Source organism: Dendrobates tinctorius, unplaced genomic scaffold (genome assembly GCF_039654945.1).
Source record: "Dendrobates tinctorius isolate UK_male_01 unplaced genomic scaffold, ASM3965494v1 ptg000095l, whole genome shotgun sequence".
NCBI classification, from domain to species: domain Eukaryota; kingdom Metazoa; phylum Chordata; class Amphibia; order Anura; family Dendrobatidae; genus Dendrobates; species Dendrobates tinctorius.
Window position 1 is genome coordinate 17,165,229 of NW_027361763.1, and position 20,153 is coordinate 17,185,381.

The 20,153-nt window shown below is 51.9% G+C and overlaps 1 protein-coding gene across 1 annotated transcript in view; it reads right to left on the reverse strand.

Annotated features, from left to right (window-relative positions):
- Positions 1-20,153, reverse strand: part of ATRN (attractin) — a 145,936-nt gene that overhangs the window by 62,797 nt on the left and 62,986 nt on the right. The window contains exons 11-24 of the mRNA XM_073586755.1: positions 13,858-13,942; positions 12,625-12,845; positions 10,166-10,284; positions 9,939-10,077; positions 9,592-9,767; positions 8,641-8,860; positions 7,812-7,997; positions 7,487-7,720; positions 6,654-6,791; positions 6,461-6,554; positions 5,924-5,976; positions 4,333-4,427; positions 3,580-3,658; positions 773-930 (exon numbers count right to left, since the gene is read on the reverse strand). Of these exons, the coding sequence (XP_073442856.1) occupies positions 773-930; positions 3,580-3,658; positions 4,333-4,427; positions 5,924-5,976; positions 6,461-6,554; positions 6,654-6,791; positions 7,487-7,720; positions 7,812-7,997; positions 8,641-8,860; positions 9,592-9,767; positions 9,939-10,077; positions 10,166-10,284; positions 12,625-12,845; positions 13,858-13,942 (1,997 nt within the window). The remainder of the gene's footprint in view (positions 1-772; positions 931-3,579; positions 3,659-4,332; positions 4,428-5,923; positions 5,977-6,460; positions 6,555-6,653; positions 6,792-7,486; positions 7,721-7,811; positions 7,998-8,640; positions 8,861-9,591; positions 9,768-9,938; positions 10,078-10,165; positions 10,285-12,624; positions 12,846-13,857; positions 13,943-20,153) is intronic.

Consider the following 20,153-nt stretch of genomic DNA (forward strand, 5'->3'; position numbering starts at 1 on the left):
ACATCTCTGCTTCGTGTCAGTAAATGAAAAACATTCAAAACTGTCCTTCCACCGCAGAGGAGCTTGTTACATTATATCAGGCAACACAGCCCCTCGTGAGCTTCATCCAGCAGACTCAGGGTACACACCATACCATTCACTCGCATCCCCCTCTCCCCGCACATAGGACCCTCGTCCCTCACACACATAGGACCCCCGTCCCTCACACGCACACACAGGACCCCGTCCTTTACACACACACATTCCCAGTACAAAGATACCCGTCCCTCCCACATGCGCAATCTGCGCACACACAGGACCCCCGTTCCTCTCGCACACACAATCCCCAAGCTCAGGACAACGGTCGGCACGCACACACACACACAGGACCCCCCATCCACCCGCACACAAGATCCGTCTTCCCCTTTCCCCCAGGATACCCATCCTCTCGGACCCCCACCATCCCACACACATGATCCCTGCCCCCTGCACACAGGTTCCCTGTCTCCTCGCCCGAAAACACAGGACCTACATCCTCCCGCATACAACATCCCTCCCGCCTACACCGCACACAGGACCCTCGTACCTAAGGTACACATTGGACCCCCATCACCCCCTCCGCACACCTAGAATCTTCATACTCCCATACATAAGATCCCTGTCTCCCCGCACACAAGAACCCCGTCTCCTCGCTCGAACACGTAGGACCCCAATCCTCCCACACACACGATCCGGCCCCCGCACACCGAATCCCCTGCCGCCTCGCTCGCACACATGGGTTCACACACAGTACCTGTATTTTTATCGGCCAGGTGAAGTTGCTGACGTACACAAAGAACGTGATGTTCGGGTTGTTGTGGAAATCGAACTTCTCGTTGGAGAAGGTGTCCTTATATTCCTTGATGTTGGTCCTGGAAATGATGGGGATCTCCTCTCCGGTCTGGGTCCCCGCTGCAAGAAAAGGCTTCACCGATTACTATGTCAACTAATAAGGAGCCGGGGGCAAGAACAAGCTCATATGTGGATATGTGGCATGTTTGGTAGAAAGACCTATGCACGCCGTGATGTAGCAGAGCTGAAGATCAAGACCTATGCATGCTGTGATGTAGCAGAGCTGCACGTGACCTATGCATGCTGTGATGTAGCAGAGCTGCACGAGACCTATGCATGCTGTGATGTAGCAGAGCTGCACAAGACCTATGCATGCTGTGATGTAGCAGAGCTGCACGAGACCTATGCATGCTGTGATGTAGCAGAGCTGCACGAGACCTATGCATGCTGTGATGTAGCAGAGCTCAGGAATGAGACCTGTGCACACCATGATGTAGCAGAGAAGAGGAGAGAGACCTATGCATGCTGTGATATTGTAGAGTTGAAGATCAAGACCTATGTATGCTGTGATGTAGCAGAGCTGCACGAGACCTATGAATGCTGTGATGTAGCAGAGCTGCACGAGACCTATGCATGCTGTGATGTAGCAGAGCTGAAGATCGAGACCTAAGCACGCCATGATGAAGTACGGCAGAGGAGTGAGACTCATGCACACCGTAATTTAGCAGAGCTGAGGAATGAGACCTATGCACGCCATGATGTAGAAGAGCTGAGGAACGAGACCTATGTACGCTGTGACGTAGAAGAGCTGAAGAATGAGACCTATGCACACCGTGATGTAGCAGAGATGAGGAGCGAGACTTATGCACGCCGTGATGTAGCAGAGCTGAAGAACAAGACCTATGCACACTGTAATGCAACAGAGCTGCATGAGACCTATGTATGCTGTGATGTAGCAGAGCTGCACGAGACCTATGCATGCTGTGATGTAGCAGAGCTGAAGATCGAGACCTAAGCACGCCATGATGAAGTACGGCAGAGGAGTGAGACTCATGCACACCGTAATTTAGCAGAGCTGAGGAATGAGACCTATGCACGCCATGATGTAGAAGAGCTGAGGAACGAGACCTATGTACGCTGTGACGTAGAAGAGCTGAAGAATGAGACCTATGCACACCGTGATGTAGCAGAGATGAGGAGCGAGACTTATGCACGCCGTGATGTAGCAGAGCTGAAGAACAAGACCTATGCACACTGTAATGCAACAGAGCTGCATGAGACCTATGTATGCTGTGATGTAGCAAAGCTGAGGAGCGAGACCTATGCACACCATGCTGTAGCAGAGCTGAAGAATGAGATCTTTCCACACTGTGATGAAACAGAGCTGAAGGAGGAGACCTATGCACACTGTGATGTAGCAGGGCTGAGGAGTGAGACCCTTGCACGCTGTAATGTAGCAGAGGTGAAGAATAAGATCTATGCACACCGTGCTCTAGCAGAGCTGAAGAATGAGACCTTTCCACACTGTGATGAAGCAGGGCTGAGAAGCGAGACCTATGCACACTGTCATGAAGCAGGGCTGAGGAGCGAGACCTATGCACACTGTCATGAAGCAGGGCTGAGGAGCGAGACCCATGCATTCCGTAATGTGGCAGTGGTGACGAATGAGACCTATGAACACTGTCATGTACAAGAGCTTAGAAGCGAGACCTATGTACGTTATGATGTGGAAGAGCTGAAGAAAGAGACCTATTCACACCGTGATGTAGCAGAGCTGAGGAGCGAGACCTATGCACATCGTGATTTACAAAAGCTGAAGAATGAGACCTATTAATGTTGTGATGTAGCAGAGCTGAAGAATGAGACCTATGCACGCCGTGATTAAGTAAGGCTCAGGAACGAGAACTATGCATGATGTACCATGAGGTCCATGTGAGCACCTTCTTCTCCACAGGAGAATTTCTAAACCTACTACTTCTCACAGCTGAAGGTTTGACACATTGTGACAAGGAGAGAGATTGAAGCTACTGATGTCGGCTCCTTCAATAAATTCAACTACATCTTAGACATGACGACTAGAGATGAGCGGATATGTTCGGCTCCCAACTATAGCGCTTACCGCATAAGCTGCAGAGGGAACCCGGACACCTGGATCGCTCCGGCTGATCGGCTCCACAGCTGCATGTGTCGCGGTTGTGTCACAGCACATGCATGGAGAGCCTGTGTGCTGTGACTGACACAGCCATGACAGATGCAGCTGCGGCACCGGACAGCTGTTCAGCCAGCGAGCTCCAGGTATCCGGGTTCCCTCTGCAGCTTCTTCGGTAAGCGCTATAGCTGGCCGAATAAGGAGAGAGCCGAACATATCCGCTCATCTCTAGTGACGATACCATGATGGGAGTGATGCTCACGGGAAGAATTTAATATCGTCTCTAAGCCAGAATAGTGGAGTCATTTTTCGCCGCTTTTCGGGATGGGCAGGGATCGGCTGGAGGGGGCTTGGCTCTCAGGAGCTCAGCTGGTGGAGCCACCACCACTGCCTGACTAATTGACAACATGCCAGAAAGCAGTGTGAAGTGTAGTAGAAATCTGTTGCTGCCCTCGCCTGGTGCACATTTGACTTTCTATGGCTGGAAATTACATGTGAGCCTCTTGGGTCACCCCTGCTGGCAATCTCCACTATTCCCAGTGATCGGTCACCTGTCCCATGGATGACAATGGGGGCACATACTGGAGCACTGGGCAGAAGCAGGGTGGTGCCCACCTTACCAGCAAAGCTCGGTGCCCACGTAATGTTCAGGTTGAAGTTCTTGGATGCATTGATGAACATGTCCAGGTCTCGGTTTTGCTGCAAAAGAAAAAAAAAATGGATTTATGAGAAAAGTTTCTCTCGTCCTAAAGGCCCCTGTTTTACAGCGGTATCATAACCCTGGGGGGAGAGTAGCTGTCCGATCAGCAGCCCGGATTACACGGAGGACCATAGTCTGCGCCCGCCATCACACTGCATCATTTCCAGGAGCAGTTGCAATCTACTGGTCGTGAACAGCGCTGCAGCCAATCACGTGACTTGAAACAACCCAACACAACCTTGTCCTGTCAGGGGGATGAGGCTCGGGGGCTCTGATCACCCCTATAAAAGAAGTAATGACCCACTGTATTCTCCACACACCCACAGGTGAGGAGGCGTTCCCCTTTAAGCTGTGGATCCACTAACTTCCAGCAGTGACTGGGCGTCCAGGATGAGGGGGCAAAAAAAGAAGTATCCCCCACTAATATCCAGTGACTGCAGGACCCCAGGAAACAGATATCACTGAGCGGGGGACAAGCCGTACATAATTATAAGGAATGCAAATCCATTATATTAGAGAGGTGCCCTTACATCCTCTGTGCTGCAGTCACCAACAAAACGAGGGCCTAGAATAGGGCCTGTACCCCCCGTTACCCCTGCAGAGACCACCACTAAGACACTGTAGAGACAGCAGGTCGGGTCTATGATGATGATCCGCCCCGGGGGGCACTCACCTCCTCAGGGGTGGCCACAAAGTTGATGGCGGTGTAGTACTTGTCGTCCTCCTGAGACAGGCTGAAGGTGAACTGGTAATCAATCAGCAGGGTGTCTGCACGAGAGAGCGGGGGAGACAGAGCATGAGAGACATGCTGCAAGGTGCGATCAGCTGCACCCTGTGGGACACCGCTCCGGGCAGAAGTCAGGAGAAACGTCTCCTCTGTGCAATATATTACTTATATAATAAGATACAAACAGACGCAATAATAGGAGAGAAATTATCCAACTCTAGTGTGCGCAGCACCATGTGCCAGCCTGCAGGGGGCACTGTCACCCCACTACAAGAGGGAACGTCCAGCTGTGCTGCACCATCCCCTCCGACCACGCCGCGCCCCCAGATCCTACACACCATCCCCTCCGACCGCTCTGCGCCCCCAGATCCTACACACCATCCCCTCCGACCACGCCGCGCCCCCAGATCCTACACACCGCCCCCTCCGACCACGCCGCGCCCCCAGATCCTACACACCGTCCCCTCCGACCACACCGCGCCCCCAGATCCTACACACCGCCCCCTCCGATCCTACACACCGTCCCCTCCGACCACACCGCGCCCCCAGATCCTACACACCACCCCCTCCGACCACTCTGCGCCCCCAGATCCTACACACCATCCCCTCCGACCACTCTGCGCCCCCCAGATCCTACAACACCATCCCCTCCGACCACACCGTGCACCCAGATCCTACACACCATCCCCTCCGACCACACCGTGCACCCAGATCCTACACACCGCCCCCTCCGACCACGCCGCGCCCCCAGATCCTACACACCGTCCCCTCCGACCACACCGCGCCCCCAGATCCTACACACCATCCCCTCCGACCACTCTGCGCCCCCCAGATCCTACACACCATCCCATCCGACCACTCTGCGCCCCCAGATCCTACACACCATCCCCTCCGACCACTCTGCGCCCCCAGATCCTACACACCATCCCCTCCGACCACGCTGCGCCCCCAGATCCTACACACCATCCCCTCCGACCACGCTGCGCCCCCAGATCCTACACACCATCCCCTCCGACCATGCTGCGCCCCCAGATCCTACACACCATCCCCTCCGACCACACCGTGCACCCAGATCCTACACACCATCCCCTCCGACCACGCTGCGCCCCCAGATCCTACACACCATCCCCTCCGACCACGCTGCGCCCCCAGATCCTACACACCATCCCCTCCGACCACACCGCGCACCCAGATCCTACACACCATCCCCTCCGACCATGCCACACCCCCAGATCCTACACACCATCCCCTCTGACCACACCGTGCACCCAGATCCTACACACCATCCCCTCCGACCACGCTGCGCCCCCAGATCCTACACACCATCCCCTCCGACCATGCCACACCCCCAGATCCTACACACCATCCCCTCCGACCACACCGCGCACCCAGATCCTACACACCATCCCCTCCGACCACACCGCGCACCCAGATCCTACACACCACCCCCTTTGACCATGCCACGCTCCCATATCTTACACACCATCCCCTCTGACCACACCGCGCACCCAGATCCCATATGAAGTGTTGCACTCACAGTAACACGTTCCTTTCAGTGGGTTCCCTTGATATCGATTCTCCACTTCGCACCTAAAGATAAAACACAGGAGATAACACTGCGGGATCTGTCACTGGCCTCACAGGCTCCTCATACACTGGACCGTGCCGCTGACAAAACACAGACATAGCAGAGCTGGGCTTGTTACACGGCTCTGCTAATCTGTGGCAGACGCCATCCCCCTAATCACATCCTCGGAGTATCAGGCCGCACTCAGTTTATCTGTAGCTACCACGTCCAGCGGATCAGCATGCATGGGTGTAACTCTAGCCAACAGGATCCGTGTACAATACCAGCCGGGCGTCACCGACTGTACCAACCGCCCAATGTCATAATGGGCCGGTGAGTAAAAACCATTATGTCACTGCTTGCTGTCACTCTGAGAATAAAACTTTTTGGATGCTTTTTAGAATGTCCTGTGTCTTTAACTATGCAAGCAGTTCTAGGAAAGGACACCCTGGTAAGTGGCAGGACTTGTGTACCCGCCCCGGGGTGAGGACGGCAGGGGGTACTCACAGCTGGCACTCTTCTCCTTTGATGCCCTTGGTGGTACAGAAGCACTTGCCGCTGTTGGGGTTGCACATGGATGCGTGTCCATTACATTTGCAAGCTGAAAAAAATAAATAAATAGCATCAATTAAACCGAAGCAGTACAAAATAATGGCGCCCTGTATTAAGGATGGCGGTCTGGGTTCAGGGTGCTACATACGCTGGCAGGATCCCCCGTTGGTCGGGTCCCCGTAGTAGCCGGAGATGCAGGAGTCGCAGTTCTTGCCGGTGGTCAGGTCCTGGCACTTCTCGCAGATACTCTCATTGATGCACTTGCTGTGCCCATTACATTGGCAGGCTGCAAACACGACCAGTACAGAGTCACTGAGGAAGGACTACAACTCCCAGCATGCGTCAGTCATTATCTCTGGTGTAGGTTGGATGTTGTAGTATGCCCAAATAGGTGTAACACCGCCCCACTAACCACTTCCCTCCACTTTTTTTTTTTTACTCCCCTTCTTCTAAGAGCCGTAACTTCTTAATCTCTCCGTCCCTACGGCCGCACAAGGTTTTGTTTTTTGCGGGACGAGTTGTAGTTTTGAATGAAACCATTTATTTCACCGTACAATATACAGAAACAAAAAGGGGAGAAAAAATATAAGACGGTACGATGGTAGCAAAAAAAGGAATGGTTATTCCGCCATTGTTTGGTCTTTTTACAGTGTTACGTTGTGCAGTAATCAGCACAATACTTTTTTTTTAGCACATAAAATTTAGAAATTTACACAAAAAATAGTTTTTCTGGAGCGGTCATTTTTATCTACACCACTTTGGAGCAGATACGATGTTTTGATGGCTATTTTTGCTGATCGCCATCAAAACAAAAACTGCAATTCTTGCTTATTTCTTTACGGGCGCTTAGGATTTGATAATTCGGACTTCTTTGGAGGAGACTTTATTTCATTTTTTGCCATTATACTTAAGTTCCCTGACGGGGAATCGCTCGCTCGATATACTGCAGCACAACTCTGTGGCGATGGACGCCGACAATACCTGGACAGTGGATGAAGGACCAGTTATAATGGTTGTCGCTCGGGCACAGGCCCGGGTCCAGGATCGGCTCGGACTTTGCTTTTGCGATTGCTGAAGCGTTTGGCATTCTCATGGGTCCCCGGGACGAAGCCTCCATACACTGCCCCTTCCCGGTGTTACTGGGGTCGGTGCACCAGCCGCATCCAGGCTGCTCCAGGCACTGGGCGCAGGTACGATATCCCGAGCAGTTCTCAGCTGTGGAGGCCATGAGAAGAGAAGTGACGTCATCCTGAATGACGGGCACATGTATGACGGCTCACCCCAACTACGAAGATAGTGGACGTACGTGGACAGTTGCTCATGGTGTACCACTCCATACACTGCCCGTATGGGAAGGAGGCCACGTAGGCGTTGGAGTCCACGCACTGCTTCATGTTACTGCACCACATGCACTCGGAGCTGGCGCTGGTGCACTCTGAACACTGCGACCTGGAGGCACACGGGGTACGACACTGCTTGGCGCTCTGATTTGCTGTAACAAAAGGTAATGATGCCGTTAATGGCAGGAAAGCAAAAAGGAGTGTGTGTAAATCAGTCACAATGAGACATAATTGATAAGTTGTGCTGGCGGCAGCCAAGGACAACCTGCTTCCGGACACAGCGCATCCACAGGTAGCGCAGGCACCGGTCACAGCGCATCTCTAGCGCAGGTGCTAGTCACAGTGTGTTAGTCACAGTGGATCCGTGGTGCAGGTGTCAGTCACATTTGATCTGTGACGCAGGTGCCAGTCACAATGTATTACAATGGATCCGTAGTACAGGCGCAAGTCACAGTGTATTCCTCAAAGTGGATCTGTAGCACAGACGCCAGTCACAGTGAATCCGTAGCGCAGGGGCTATTCACAATGTATTACTCTCAGTGGATCCATAGTACAGGCGCCAGTCACAGTGGATCCGTAGTACAGGCGCCAGTCACAGTGGATCCGTAGTACAGGCGCCAGTCACAGTGGATCCGTAGTACAGGCGCCAGTCACAGTGGATCCGTAGTACAGGCGCCAGTCACAGTGGATCCCTAGTACAGGCGCCAGTCACAGTGGATCCGTAGTACAGGCGCCAGTCACAATGTATTCCTCACAGTGGATCCTTTGTGCAGGAATCATTCATGCACCACTCACCTGGTCTTTCACAAATGCTGCCATTGATCTCGTGGATGCAGGTTGCGGCTTTGAGGCCCACTGTGGAGGGTTCGGCCAGGTAGCCACAGAAGCCGGCATCACTGGGCTCCCCACTCTGCCACTGTAGCGTGGTGTTCGTGAAGGGTGACATGTCTTCCCAGCACCAATAAGAAATGTTGATCTTACGAAGACCGACCCAAGGCGTGAGCTCAGTCTTAGCCTGTAAGAAAACATCAACGTGAGCTAAAAATGTTTTCTTAATATAAACCCTTTTCTGCTCCATTTCTTCTTTGGCACCATTCTAACACCTTCGCCTGCCGCCTAACACCTCCGTTTGCCACCTAGCACCTCTGCCTGCCGCCTAACACCTCTGCCTGCCGCCTAACACCTCTGCCTGCCGCCTAGCACCTCTGCCTGCCGCCTAACACCTCTGCCTGCCGCCTAACACCTCTGCCTGCCGCCTAACACCTCTGCCTGCCGCCTAACACCTCTGCCTGCCGCCTAACACCTCTGCCTGCCGCCTAGCACCTCTGCCTGCCGCCTAGCACCTCTGTTTGCTACCTAACACCTGTTTGCCATCTAGCACCTCTGCCTGCCGCCTATCGCCTCTGCCTGCCGCCTATCGCCTCAGCCTGCCGCCTATCGCCTCAGCCTGCCGCCTAACACCTCTGCTTGCCGCCTAACACCTCTGCTTGCCGCCTAACACCTCTGCTTGCCGCTTAACGCCTCTGCCTGCCGCCTAACGCCTCTGCCTGCCGCCTAACGCCTCTGCCTGCCGCCTAACGCCTCTGCCTGCCGCCTAACGCCTCTACCTGCCGCCTAACGCCTCTGCCTGCCGCCTAACGCCTCTGCCTGCTGTCCCTACAAGTGAGCACTGCCTTGAAAGTAAACCAATCAGTAAATGAATCCGTTACGGAGCCGTTTGGGTGTGAAGCAGAGGGAGGATGTTACCGGCATGTTCTGTAGCTGCTTCACCACAAACTCCACTTTCTTGGGGGTGGTGAGAGAAGCCAGCATGGCGTTCTGCCCGCGACACGACAGCTTGGAGTTGTCATAGGTGTCCTTGGTGTTGGTGATTTTCAGGCAGGAGCTTTCCACCAGATGCCAGGTGGCACCGCAGATGTTTTCTAGGGAATATGTTGGAATTGTGTAAGACCTTACAAAATCAGAACGCAAGTCACTAAAGCCGGTCATATTTGAGGAGGGGTGTGTAAACTTATAAGACCCATTGCAATCAGTGAACGGTGTCTGTGTGATTAGCAGAAGCCACACACACAGACTGGCCCAGAAAAGGTTACCTGGCAGGCCGATGCACTCCTGGTTCCGGGGTTCCCACTGACAGTTCTGGTCCATGGCGCAGCTCTTGCAGCTGGTCTTCTTGTTGCAGTAGAAGCCGTAGTTGCTCTTCGGACACTGCTCGTATGACGTGATCGCTCCCTGAGAACAGACGGCGAGTATATAGTGCGAGTTACCACGGAGGTGTGGGGAGAAGCAGCGCCACGTCTGGGGATTGGGGGTCACTGACCTGGCTGCAGTTCTGGTTCAGGGACGCACACTGGTCATTACACCAGCGGCAGCCATTCGAGTTCACCGTGCAGCTGTAGCAGTCCGTGTACTGATCGCAGCGGCTGTCCCCGTCCGAATCTGGAACAGAGAGTTATAGGTAAAAGTAGGGCAGAGACGAAGTCAAGGCAGAACCACCATGTCGTCCCTGAGACTGATGTCTCCTGCAGGAACAGGGAGAGGACAGCTGGTAACAAGAAAAGTAATGTGGCTGGGATCTGCGAGGGCTCCCGAGATCCCGACCAACCTCAGCGTAAATGTCCACAATGCGGAAAAAGATAATGAAACACAGGAGAAGCGAGGATGCTGCAAACCTGCGTCTTCTCCCAGCCTTCCTGCCTACACATGTGTAATAACATGGGAAAGCCGCGTATGTGTGCATGTATAATAAAAACATGAAAAGTCTACACACCCCGTTAAAATCCCAGGTTTTCATAAAAATAAGAATCAATTCAGAATTTTTTTTCCGCCTTAAACGTCGCCCCCAAATCTGTACAAATCCATTGAAATCAGGGGGAAATAAAAATGTCAACACTAAAATAAAGTGGTTGTGTAAGTGTGAGCACCCCCTTACAATTGGGGATGTGGTTTGTGTTCAGAATTGACCAATAACTCATGTTACACAGTAGTCAGTGCACGGCCACCATCATTTACAGCGATTCTGATTAACTACGTAGAAAGTTTTGCTTTTCTAGGATTTTCCCGACATTTTCTTAGTTACATTTTACATCACAATCCATGGCGTGTAAACAGCTCACAACACAGCAAACGGATCAATCAGGAGGGGACAAAAGTATTTCCCTGGCATTAGATCTATGATGGGACACAGTGAAGATGTCATCAAGGGGCTTAAATTTAGCATAACAGAGACATTACCTAGAGCTGGACGTCATTAAAACTTGATGTAAATGCAAGAAGAAAATTGGTCCGACAGCAACATTAAAGGAGCTGCAGGAATTTCTGGCAAGTACTGGGTGTGACAACAATCTGATATTCTCTATGTGTCTGGTCTCTGGGGTAGGGTGGCAAGATGGAAGCCTTTTCTTACAAAGAAAAACATCCAAGCTCGGCTATGTTTTCCCAAATCCTCAAGTCTGCCAAAAGGATGTAGGGAACGGGTTATGTCTGATGAGACCAAGGTGGAACTTTGCCGCCATAATTTCAAAAGGTGCAAAACCTATGCTGCACGTTACCACTTACCAGAAGAACACCATCTCTACAGTGCGGCATGGTGGAGACAGCATTGTGCTATGGGGGTGATTTTTGACAGCTGAAACTATGGCTTTAGTAAAGATTGATTGAATTATGAACAGACCAAGATATCAATTAATTTTACATCAAAACTTTCAATCCTTTGCTAAAAAAAAGCTTAAGAAGAAGAGGAATTTCACCTTTCAGCAACGGCAACGTCCTGAAGCAACCTCCAAATCAACAAAAGAACAGCTTTGCTAGAAGGTGGTCAAAGTTTTGTAATGGGCCATCCACGGCCAAAACCTGAATCTTTGGGTGACCTGAAGAGGGCGCTGTACACAGGAAACGCCCCCCACTATCTGACAGATGTGTGCTATAAGGAAGAGCTAGCAAAGATCGTTGACTCTAGATGTGCCACGCTGATAGACTCTGATCCCAAAATACTGAATGCTGCCATAAATACAAAGGGGACTTCAACAAACTATTAGTGTAAGGGTGTGCAGATTTATGCAACAAAGTTATTTCAGTTCTTTATTTTCCCTTTCCCACCTGGAAAGATTTTGGTTTATTTATAAGTGGATTTGTACAGATCATGGGAGGCTTTGGCTACTTTCACACTTGCGTTTTTTTGCTGCACGTTTTTTGCGCACACAAACGCATGAAAAAAACGCATCATGCGTTTGTGTGCGTTTTTTTTGCGGGTTTTGGTGCATTTTTTTAAAAAAACGCATGCTTATATGGCGCACGTATGCGCACCCATAGACTTTAATGGGTGTTCTGCTGTAAAAAAAAAAAAAAACCGCATTGCGTGCGCATGCGTTTTTGGGGGCAAGTCGGACGCACAAAAAATGCAACAGGATGCATTTTGTGCGCCCGAGCGCACACTGCAAAAAAAACGCATGCGCATACAAACGCGTACGTGCGCATATATATGCGCACATATGCACACCCATGTTAAAGTATAGGGGAAAACCGCATGCGTTTTTTTGCGCTAAAAAGCAGCGCAAAAAAAACGCCATTGTGAAACCAGCCTTAAAAGTTGGAAAAAAGTTGGATTTTTAACATGACGAAAATCGGGAATCTTAACAACGGTGACCAAAGAAACAACCGATCTAAAAAACAAACACAGCAGAAAACTTCTTGTCAGTGAGAAAAGTTCAGGCCACAGTTGTGTATAATGAGTGGTGCACTGCGGTCCCTCACGGAGGACGCAGCACGCGGAGCTCTTACACAGGACTGCAGGACACGACAGGACGGTCTCGTTCCTCTGCTTCTCGGTGGCCTGCTCCCAGGACAAGCACGCAGAGGCTGCGCTGTCCCACACGCACCGCACTCCGGGCCCTGCTGTCACGCACGACGCATTGCTGCTGAACGCCTCGCAGCTCTTGGACGTGTACATCAGGACGTCGCTCAGCAGGAGGCTGTTAAAGCCGCCAAACACGAACATTGTGCTGGAAAGGAAGGGAAAAACTGAATAACTCTACAGTGACAGATGGAAGAGATGATCAGTAATGGCAGTCACCAAAAGAAGCAACAGCATCACCATAGTAACGTAAAACCTATGCAGAGATACCACTGTCAGCAGCCACAGGCCCGGAGCCGGAGGCTGCACTACTGAGAGTGCGACCAACATGGGCAGGCCGGCCTGTGAGGAGGTCGGTGGCCCTCCAGCCCGCCCGATGAGGAGGTCGGTGGCCCTCCAGCCCGCCCGATGAGGAGGTCGGTGGCCCTCCAGCCCGCCCGATGAGGAGGTCGGTGGCCCTCCAGCCCGCCCGATGAGGAGGTCGGTGGCCCTCCAGCCCGCCCGATGAGGAGGTCGGTGGCCCTCCAGCCCGCCCGATGAGGAGGTCGGTGGCCCTCCAGCCCGCCCGATGAGGAGGTCGGTGGCCCTCCAGCCCGCCCGATGAGGAGGTCGGTGGCCCTCCAGCCCGCCCGATGAGGAGGTCGGTGGCCCTCCAGCCCGCCCGATGAGGAGGTCGGTGGCCCTCCAGCCCGCCCGATGAGGAGGTCGGTGGCCCTCCAGCCCGCCCGATGAGGAGGTCGGTGGCCCTCCAGCCCGCCCGATGAGGAGGTCGGTGGCCCTCCAGCCCGCCCGATGAGGAGGTCGGTGGCCCTCCAGCCCGCCCGATGAGGAGGTCGGTGGCCCTCCAGCCCGCCCGATGAGGAGGTCGGTGGCCCTCCAGCCCGCCCGATGAGGAGGTCGGTGGCCCTCCAGCCCGCCCGATGAGGAGGTCGGTGGCCCTCCAGCCCGCCCGATGAGGAGGTCGGTGGCCCTCCAGCCCGCCCGATGAGGAGGTCGGTGGCCCTCCAGCCCGCCCGATGAGGAGGTCGGTGGCCCTCCAGCCCGCCCGATGAGGAGGTCGGTGGCCCTCCAGCCCGCCCGATGAGGAGGTCGGTGGCCCTCCAGCCCGCCCGATGAGGAGGTCGGTGGCCTCCAATACAACAATAAGCTAAACTTTTTACCCGTTTTTCAGGACAGCGGTGTGACCAAAGCGATTGATGTCATGGTCCAGAGTGGGAGGCGGAAGGACGTGCCAGGTGTCACAGGCTGAATAAAGAAAATGTATATACAGGTTACAAAATAATACATACATTGAAGATCTTATAATCCATCATCCGATAATGCAGAAAATCTGAAACTGACACAAAGCCAGCACCGTTAATCTAGGCTCTATATCCTAAGACAGAGTTCCCCAACCTGTGTCCAACAATACATGAAGGGAGTTGTAGTTCTGCACATGGCCGGTGCAATACTAAAGTGGCGCCATGCGTTGTACTACGGCTCCTGATCACCAGCCGATAATATCGTCCCGCAGCAGAAACACGGGTGTCACATGCCGTATCCAGGACCGGGGGTCACAGCCGTAGGGTGGCCACAGAGGCCAGTACTGATCCCCTGCACTGAGAAGTGGAGGACAATTGCCGCTGTAGTCTTGGCGGTGACCCCAGAGCCCGGTTTGGCAGGGCCCTCGCTCTATCTTTCTGCTGTGATAAGCGGCTGCTAAATCTGTAACAAACACAATTAATAATTCCCTAATATGCAGCTAATTGCCTGGAGCCCGGTGTTTCCAAGTCCGTTCTCATCACTGCACCCACAGGAGCCTGGAGACCTCCAGTGTGAGGCCAAACAGCAAATTACCCTGCTCAATGCTCACAATCAGGAAGAAAGGAGCAAGGGGGAGAGGCGGCGGCGAGGGGGAGAGGCGGTGGCAAGGCAGTCAAGGGGAGAGGCGGCGAGGGAGAGGAGGCGGCGGCGAGGGGAAGAGGAGGAGGCGGCGAGGGGGAGAGGAGGAGGCGGCGAGGGGGAGAGGAGGAGGCGGCGAGGGGGAGGCGAGGGGGAGAGGAGGAGGCGGCGAGGGGGAGAGGAGGCGGCGGCAAGGGGGAGGCGAGGGGGAGAGGAGGAGGCGGCAAGGGGGAGAGGAGGAGGCGGCAAGGGGGAGAGGAGGCGGCGAGGGGGAACCCTTTCCACCATAGCCTGGAACCCCATTGGGTACGCTACCAGTGGACTGAAGCCTGACTTGTGACATCACCAGAGGATCGCTGCCAGGATGCCGACCTGTGACATCACCATAGGGTTGCAGCCTAAATCAGTCAGGACTTAGACATCATAGGAGGGCTGCAGCCTGGATGCCGACCTGTGACATCACTAGAGGACCACAACCTGAATCCCAACCTGGACATCACAGGAGGACCACAGCCTAAATCCCAACCACTGACATTGTGAAGGGGTAATACTAAAATCAGAGTTGAAGTTTCGTCTTATCCATTCTCTGGAGGTTTCGTTTCTCTGTTTTTGTAAGATAAATTTTTATAACTGTCATGGGCTGTCATGAAACCAGACTGTTTCCATCAGGTGCAAGATAAGGGGCTCGGGGGGGGGGGGGGGGGGGGAGTGTATTGCTATGAATATGCCATTATACTACTTTCTATTTGGATACGGACATATATGTAGTTTCCGGTTTTCTTGCAATATTATTGGCTTATAAAGTGAAATGATTTTATTGGTACTTGAGAACCTTGCATAATTAAGCAAAAGATTATAAAAGATGTGACTAAAATAAAGGGGCTTAGTGATCTGCCTCGATCCTCCCGTACAGAGAACCCCGTCTCCGTGTGGTCATTTGAGTTGCTAGCAACACTGGAATAATTTGGAAATCACTCGCTCAACCGTGAAGGGTTAATTTAGCCCTCCCAAAATAGCTACCTCGACAACATTACCAGAGGAACACAGCCTGAATCCCGACCTGGACATCACAGGAGGACCACAGCCTGAATAACGGACTTGTGACATCACCGGAGGACCACAGCCTGGATCACGACTTGTGATATCGTGGGAGGACCGCAGACTGAATCCTGTCCAATCCGAAGACCAGTTGTCTACAGTCTTCGTATTGGTGGTGGTCTACTAGTTAGAATCCACACTAGAGTAGAAAAGAAAGGCTTGCAGCAGCCTTGTCCAGCAGTACCGTCAGTAGTCTGTGGACACCGAACTAGAGCCCTGAGAGCCTCCACCTATCTGTCAGCATCACTGGTGCCTCTTTCAATTCGTAGTTCCCCCCCAGATATCAATACTACGTTGAGCCTAAAAGCAATAACATTAGGGGGCACATTATTCAGAAGAGACGCCATGGATGTGGTCAGATAGTAGGAGGCTCAGAGGGCATTGGCCCGGTGGCAACAGACTACTGAATCGGTCATTGGATCAGGTGAATATAATTTTTTTCTTCTCAAACCCACTGATTAATTGTAGGGGTCTGGTCTGGGTTCCTAATTAATTGTAGGGGTCGGGTCTGGGTTCCTAATTAATTGCAGGGGTCGGGTCTGGGTTCCTAATTAATTGTAAGGGTCTGTTATGTTGTCCTAATTAATTTTAGGGGTCTGGTCTGGGTTCCTTATTAATTGTAGGGTCTGGTCTGGGGCCCTAAATAATTGCAGGGATCTTGTCTGGGGCCCTAATTAATTGTAGGGGTCTGGTAAGGGGTCCTAATTAATTGTAGGGGTATGGCCTATGGTCCTAATTAATTGTAGGGGTCTGGCCTAGTTTACCCAATAACAATAAATTTTGCTGTAAAAAGTTTCTGAAAATTTAAACCCTTACTAAACCTAAACTACATTTATATTTTTATGCTGTAGATGAAGCACAAATGCAGATTTGTTGCAGATACGTCATCACATGCTCCTGGGGAATCCATGCAGCTGCTGCAGAAACATCACCACACGCTCCTGAGGAATCCATGCAGCTGCTGCAGAAACCTCATCACACTCTCCTGAGAAATCCATGTAGCTGCTGCAGAAATGTCATCACACGTTCCTGAGGAATCCATGCAGCTGCTGCAGAAATGTCATCACACGTTCCTGAGGAATCCATGCAGCTGCTGCAGAAATGTCATCACACGCTCCTGAGGAATCCATGCAGCTGCTGCAGAAATGTCATCACACGCTACTGAGGAATCCATGCAGCTGCTGCAGAAACCTCATCACACTCTCCTGAGAAATCCATGTGGCTGCTGCAGAAATGTCATCACACTCTCCTGAGGAATCCATGCAGCTGCTGCAGAAATGTCATCACACGTTCCTGAGGAATCCATGCAGCTGCTGCAGAAATGTCATCACACGTTCCTGAGGAATCCATGCAGCTGCTGCAGAAATGTCATCACACGCTACTGAGGAATCCATGCAGCTGCTGCAGAAATGTCATCACACGCTACTGAGGAATCCATGCAGCTGCTGCAGAAACGTCATCACACGCTCCTGAGGAATCCATACAGCTACTGCAGAAACCTCATCACAGGCTCCTGAGGAATCCATGCAGCTGCAGCAGAAAGCTCTGGATTTACAAATAATCTGCCATGTGTAACTACGCCCACCCAGTAAACGGGGCAGCGAATCCCGGAGGGAAATAGCTTAGTTACTCACCGATAACGGTGTTTCTCGGAACCCATGACAGCACCACGGAGAGAGGGGAATAGGCCCATCAAGGACAGGAACCTACAGTAACTAAGCTATTCTCTCTCACCCATGACAGCAACACGGAGAGAATTACAGAGATTGGTAGCTTAGGGAGGGACCACCGCCTGAAGGACCCTTCTCCCAAAGGTCAAGTCAGACGTAGAGGCTAGATCTAAACGATAGTGTCTGAAAAAGGTAGAAGGTGTTGACCAAGTGGCCACCTTACAGATCTGTTCTATCGATACCTCTGATCTTTCTGCCTATGAGGTCGCCATTGCCCTTGTGGAATGAGCTTTCAAACCCTCCGGGATGGTATTCCCACTCGATGAATATGCCAGGGCAATCGCATCCCTTATCCACCTTGCCAGGGTACTCTTAGATGCCTTGAGTCCCTTCTGAGGACCCTGGAAACACAAAAAGAGAGCCTTCCTTCCTACATCCCTTGGTGGCCTCTAAGTACTGAACTAGGCACCTCTTCACATCTAGGGTGTGAAATCTCTCCTCTCCCCTATTTCTAGGATTTGGGTAGAAGGAAGGACTTCCTTCTTGGAACCTATGAAAGGGTGTTGCTACCTTAGGTAGATATGCCGGGTCAGATTTCAATATGACTATCGTCTAGATTCTTAGTAAACGGTGGCGTTGCTGACAGAGCTTGAATATCGCTCACCCTGCGAGCCGATGTTAGGGCCACTAGAAGTACAATTTTTAATTACAAGGTTTTTAGTGGTGCTGACTGGATGGGTTCAAATGAGGGCCCTGTTAGTGCAGATAGTACTAGATTTAGATCTAGATTAGATTGTAATTTCTGGGTAATTATTGGTCTAGACCTGGCTGTGGCCCTAACAAACCGTGCTACCCAAGGGTTGCCTGCCACGTCCTGGTTATAAAGGGCACCTAGGGCCGCTATCTGTACCTTCAATGTGTTAGTCGGCGGCCCCCGTTCTAAGTCCCTCTGCAGAAACTCGAGAATTTGGTCAATCTGGACTCCATCCTGAACCCTTGCCCCGGAGGTGGACAGAAATTTCCTCAAAGTTCTTGCATAGGCTCTCGTCGTGATCGGTTTCCTACTCTTTTGTAGTGTAGAGACCAGGTTTTTGCAGAACTCCCTTTCCCTCGGCAGTGCCCTTTCAAATTCCATGCTGTTAAATGGAAGTTCACTGCCCGGGGGTGTAACACTGGTCCCTGAGACAGTAGGTCCGGGAGATCTGGAAGGACCCAAGGGTCGGTCATTGACAGCATTCTCAGCCAGGAGAACCAAGTTCTTTTGGGCCAGAAGGGGGCTATTAGTATCATTCTCGCTCTGTCCTCTCTGACTTTTCTAATAACCGCCGGCATGAGAATGATCGGCGGAAAGGCGTACGTTAGGCCCTGTGTCCACGGCAGCATAAACGCATCCAGGGCCCGGGGATTTCCCCTGGGGTCCAGGGAACAAAATGATTCCACTTTTTTGTGGTCGGCAAACAGATCTATGTCTGCGGTTTCCCATATTTCTACAATCTGCCGAAAAATGGACTGTTTTAGGACCCATTCTCCCTGGCGCAACTGGGTGCGACTCAAAGTCTGCTCTCTGGTTTTCTGTTCCCCGTATGTGCAGTGCAGAGAGGGATAGTAGGTTTATCTCAGCTAGGGTGAGGATTTTGGAGGATGTGTCCATTAGTGCTCGGGACCTGGTTCCCCCCTGGTGATTTATGTAGGCCACCGTCACTTGATTGTCCGAAAATATGCGGACGTGATGACCCCGCAGCACAGATAAAAAGTGTTAGGGCATAACTTACTGCCAAGAGTTCCTTTTGGTTCGAGGAGGCATTTCATTCCTGACCTCCCCATTCCCCTGAGCCACCTTGTTGCTCATATGTGCTCCCCATCCCGTGGGACTGGCATCCGTGGTAATTATGTGTGTGATTTTTATTACCCAGGGAATCCCTTTGGATAGGTTCTGCTTTCCCACCAAGCTAAGGAATGAATAGTTTTGGAGTCTAGGGTAACATGACATTCCAAGTGACCCCCTAATGCTAACTGGTTGGCTAATACATCCTATTGGAGGTCTCTCGCATGTAGCTGTGTCCATTGGACTGCCGGCAGGCAGGCGGAGAGGGACCCTAATAGTGACATCGATTTTCTTAGCGTCATGGAAGGGTTCTTAATCGCTCTTGCTACCATTTAAGCAATTTTCTCTTTTTTGCGGTCCGGAAGGTAACACTCTTGGGTGTTTGAGTCCAGTGTTAGTCCTAGGAACTCCTGTACTTTGCTGGGCTCCAACCTCGATTTTTTCAGGTTTAGAAGCCAGCCGAGGTTCTGTAGAGTGTTCATTACTCTGTCCCTCTGTTCCCTGCGCTTGCTATTAAAAAGTCGTCCAAATATGGGATTATTAAAATATCCTGCTCTCTTAGGTGGGCCATCATTTCTGCTACTAGTTTCGTGAAAACTCGTGGGACTACAGAAATTCCAAATGGCAGGGCCCTGTATTGAAACTCCCTTATTTTGCCCTCTATAGAGACCGCCAGTCTGAGGTATTTTCGGGAGTCTTTGTGGATGGGGACGTGATAGTACGCGTCGCTGAGATCTAATACTGTCATGAAGCAATGTGGGAAGAGAATTTTGGTGGTTGACTTGATTGACTCCATTTTGAACGTCTGGTTTTTGACGTAATCGTTTAGTCTTTTTGTTACGAAAGGACTTTTTAAAAACCTGTAGGACCCAGGTTTGGGAATCCCTTCTTTTTATCCCCGCCTTTTGGAGGATGTCATCCAGCGGCTCTCCGAATAGGAACTTCCCTTCGCAGGGGATAGAGCATAGCTTCATCTTAGTCT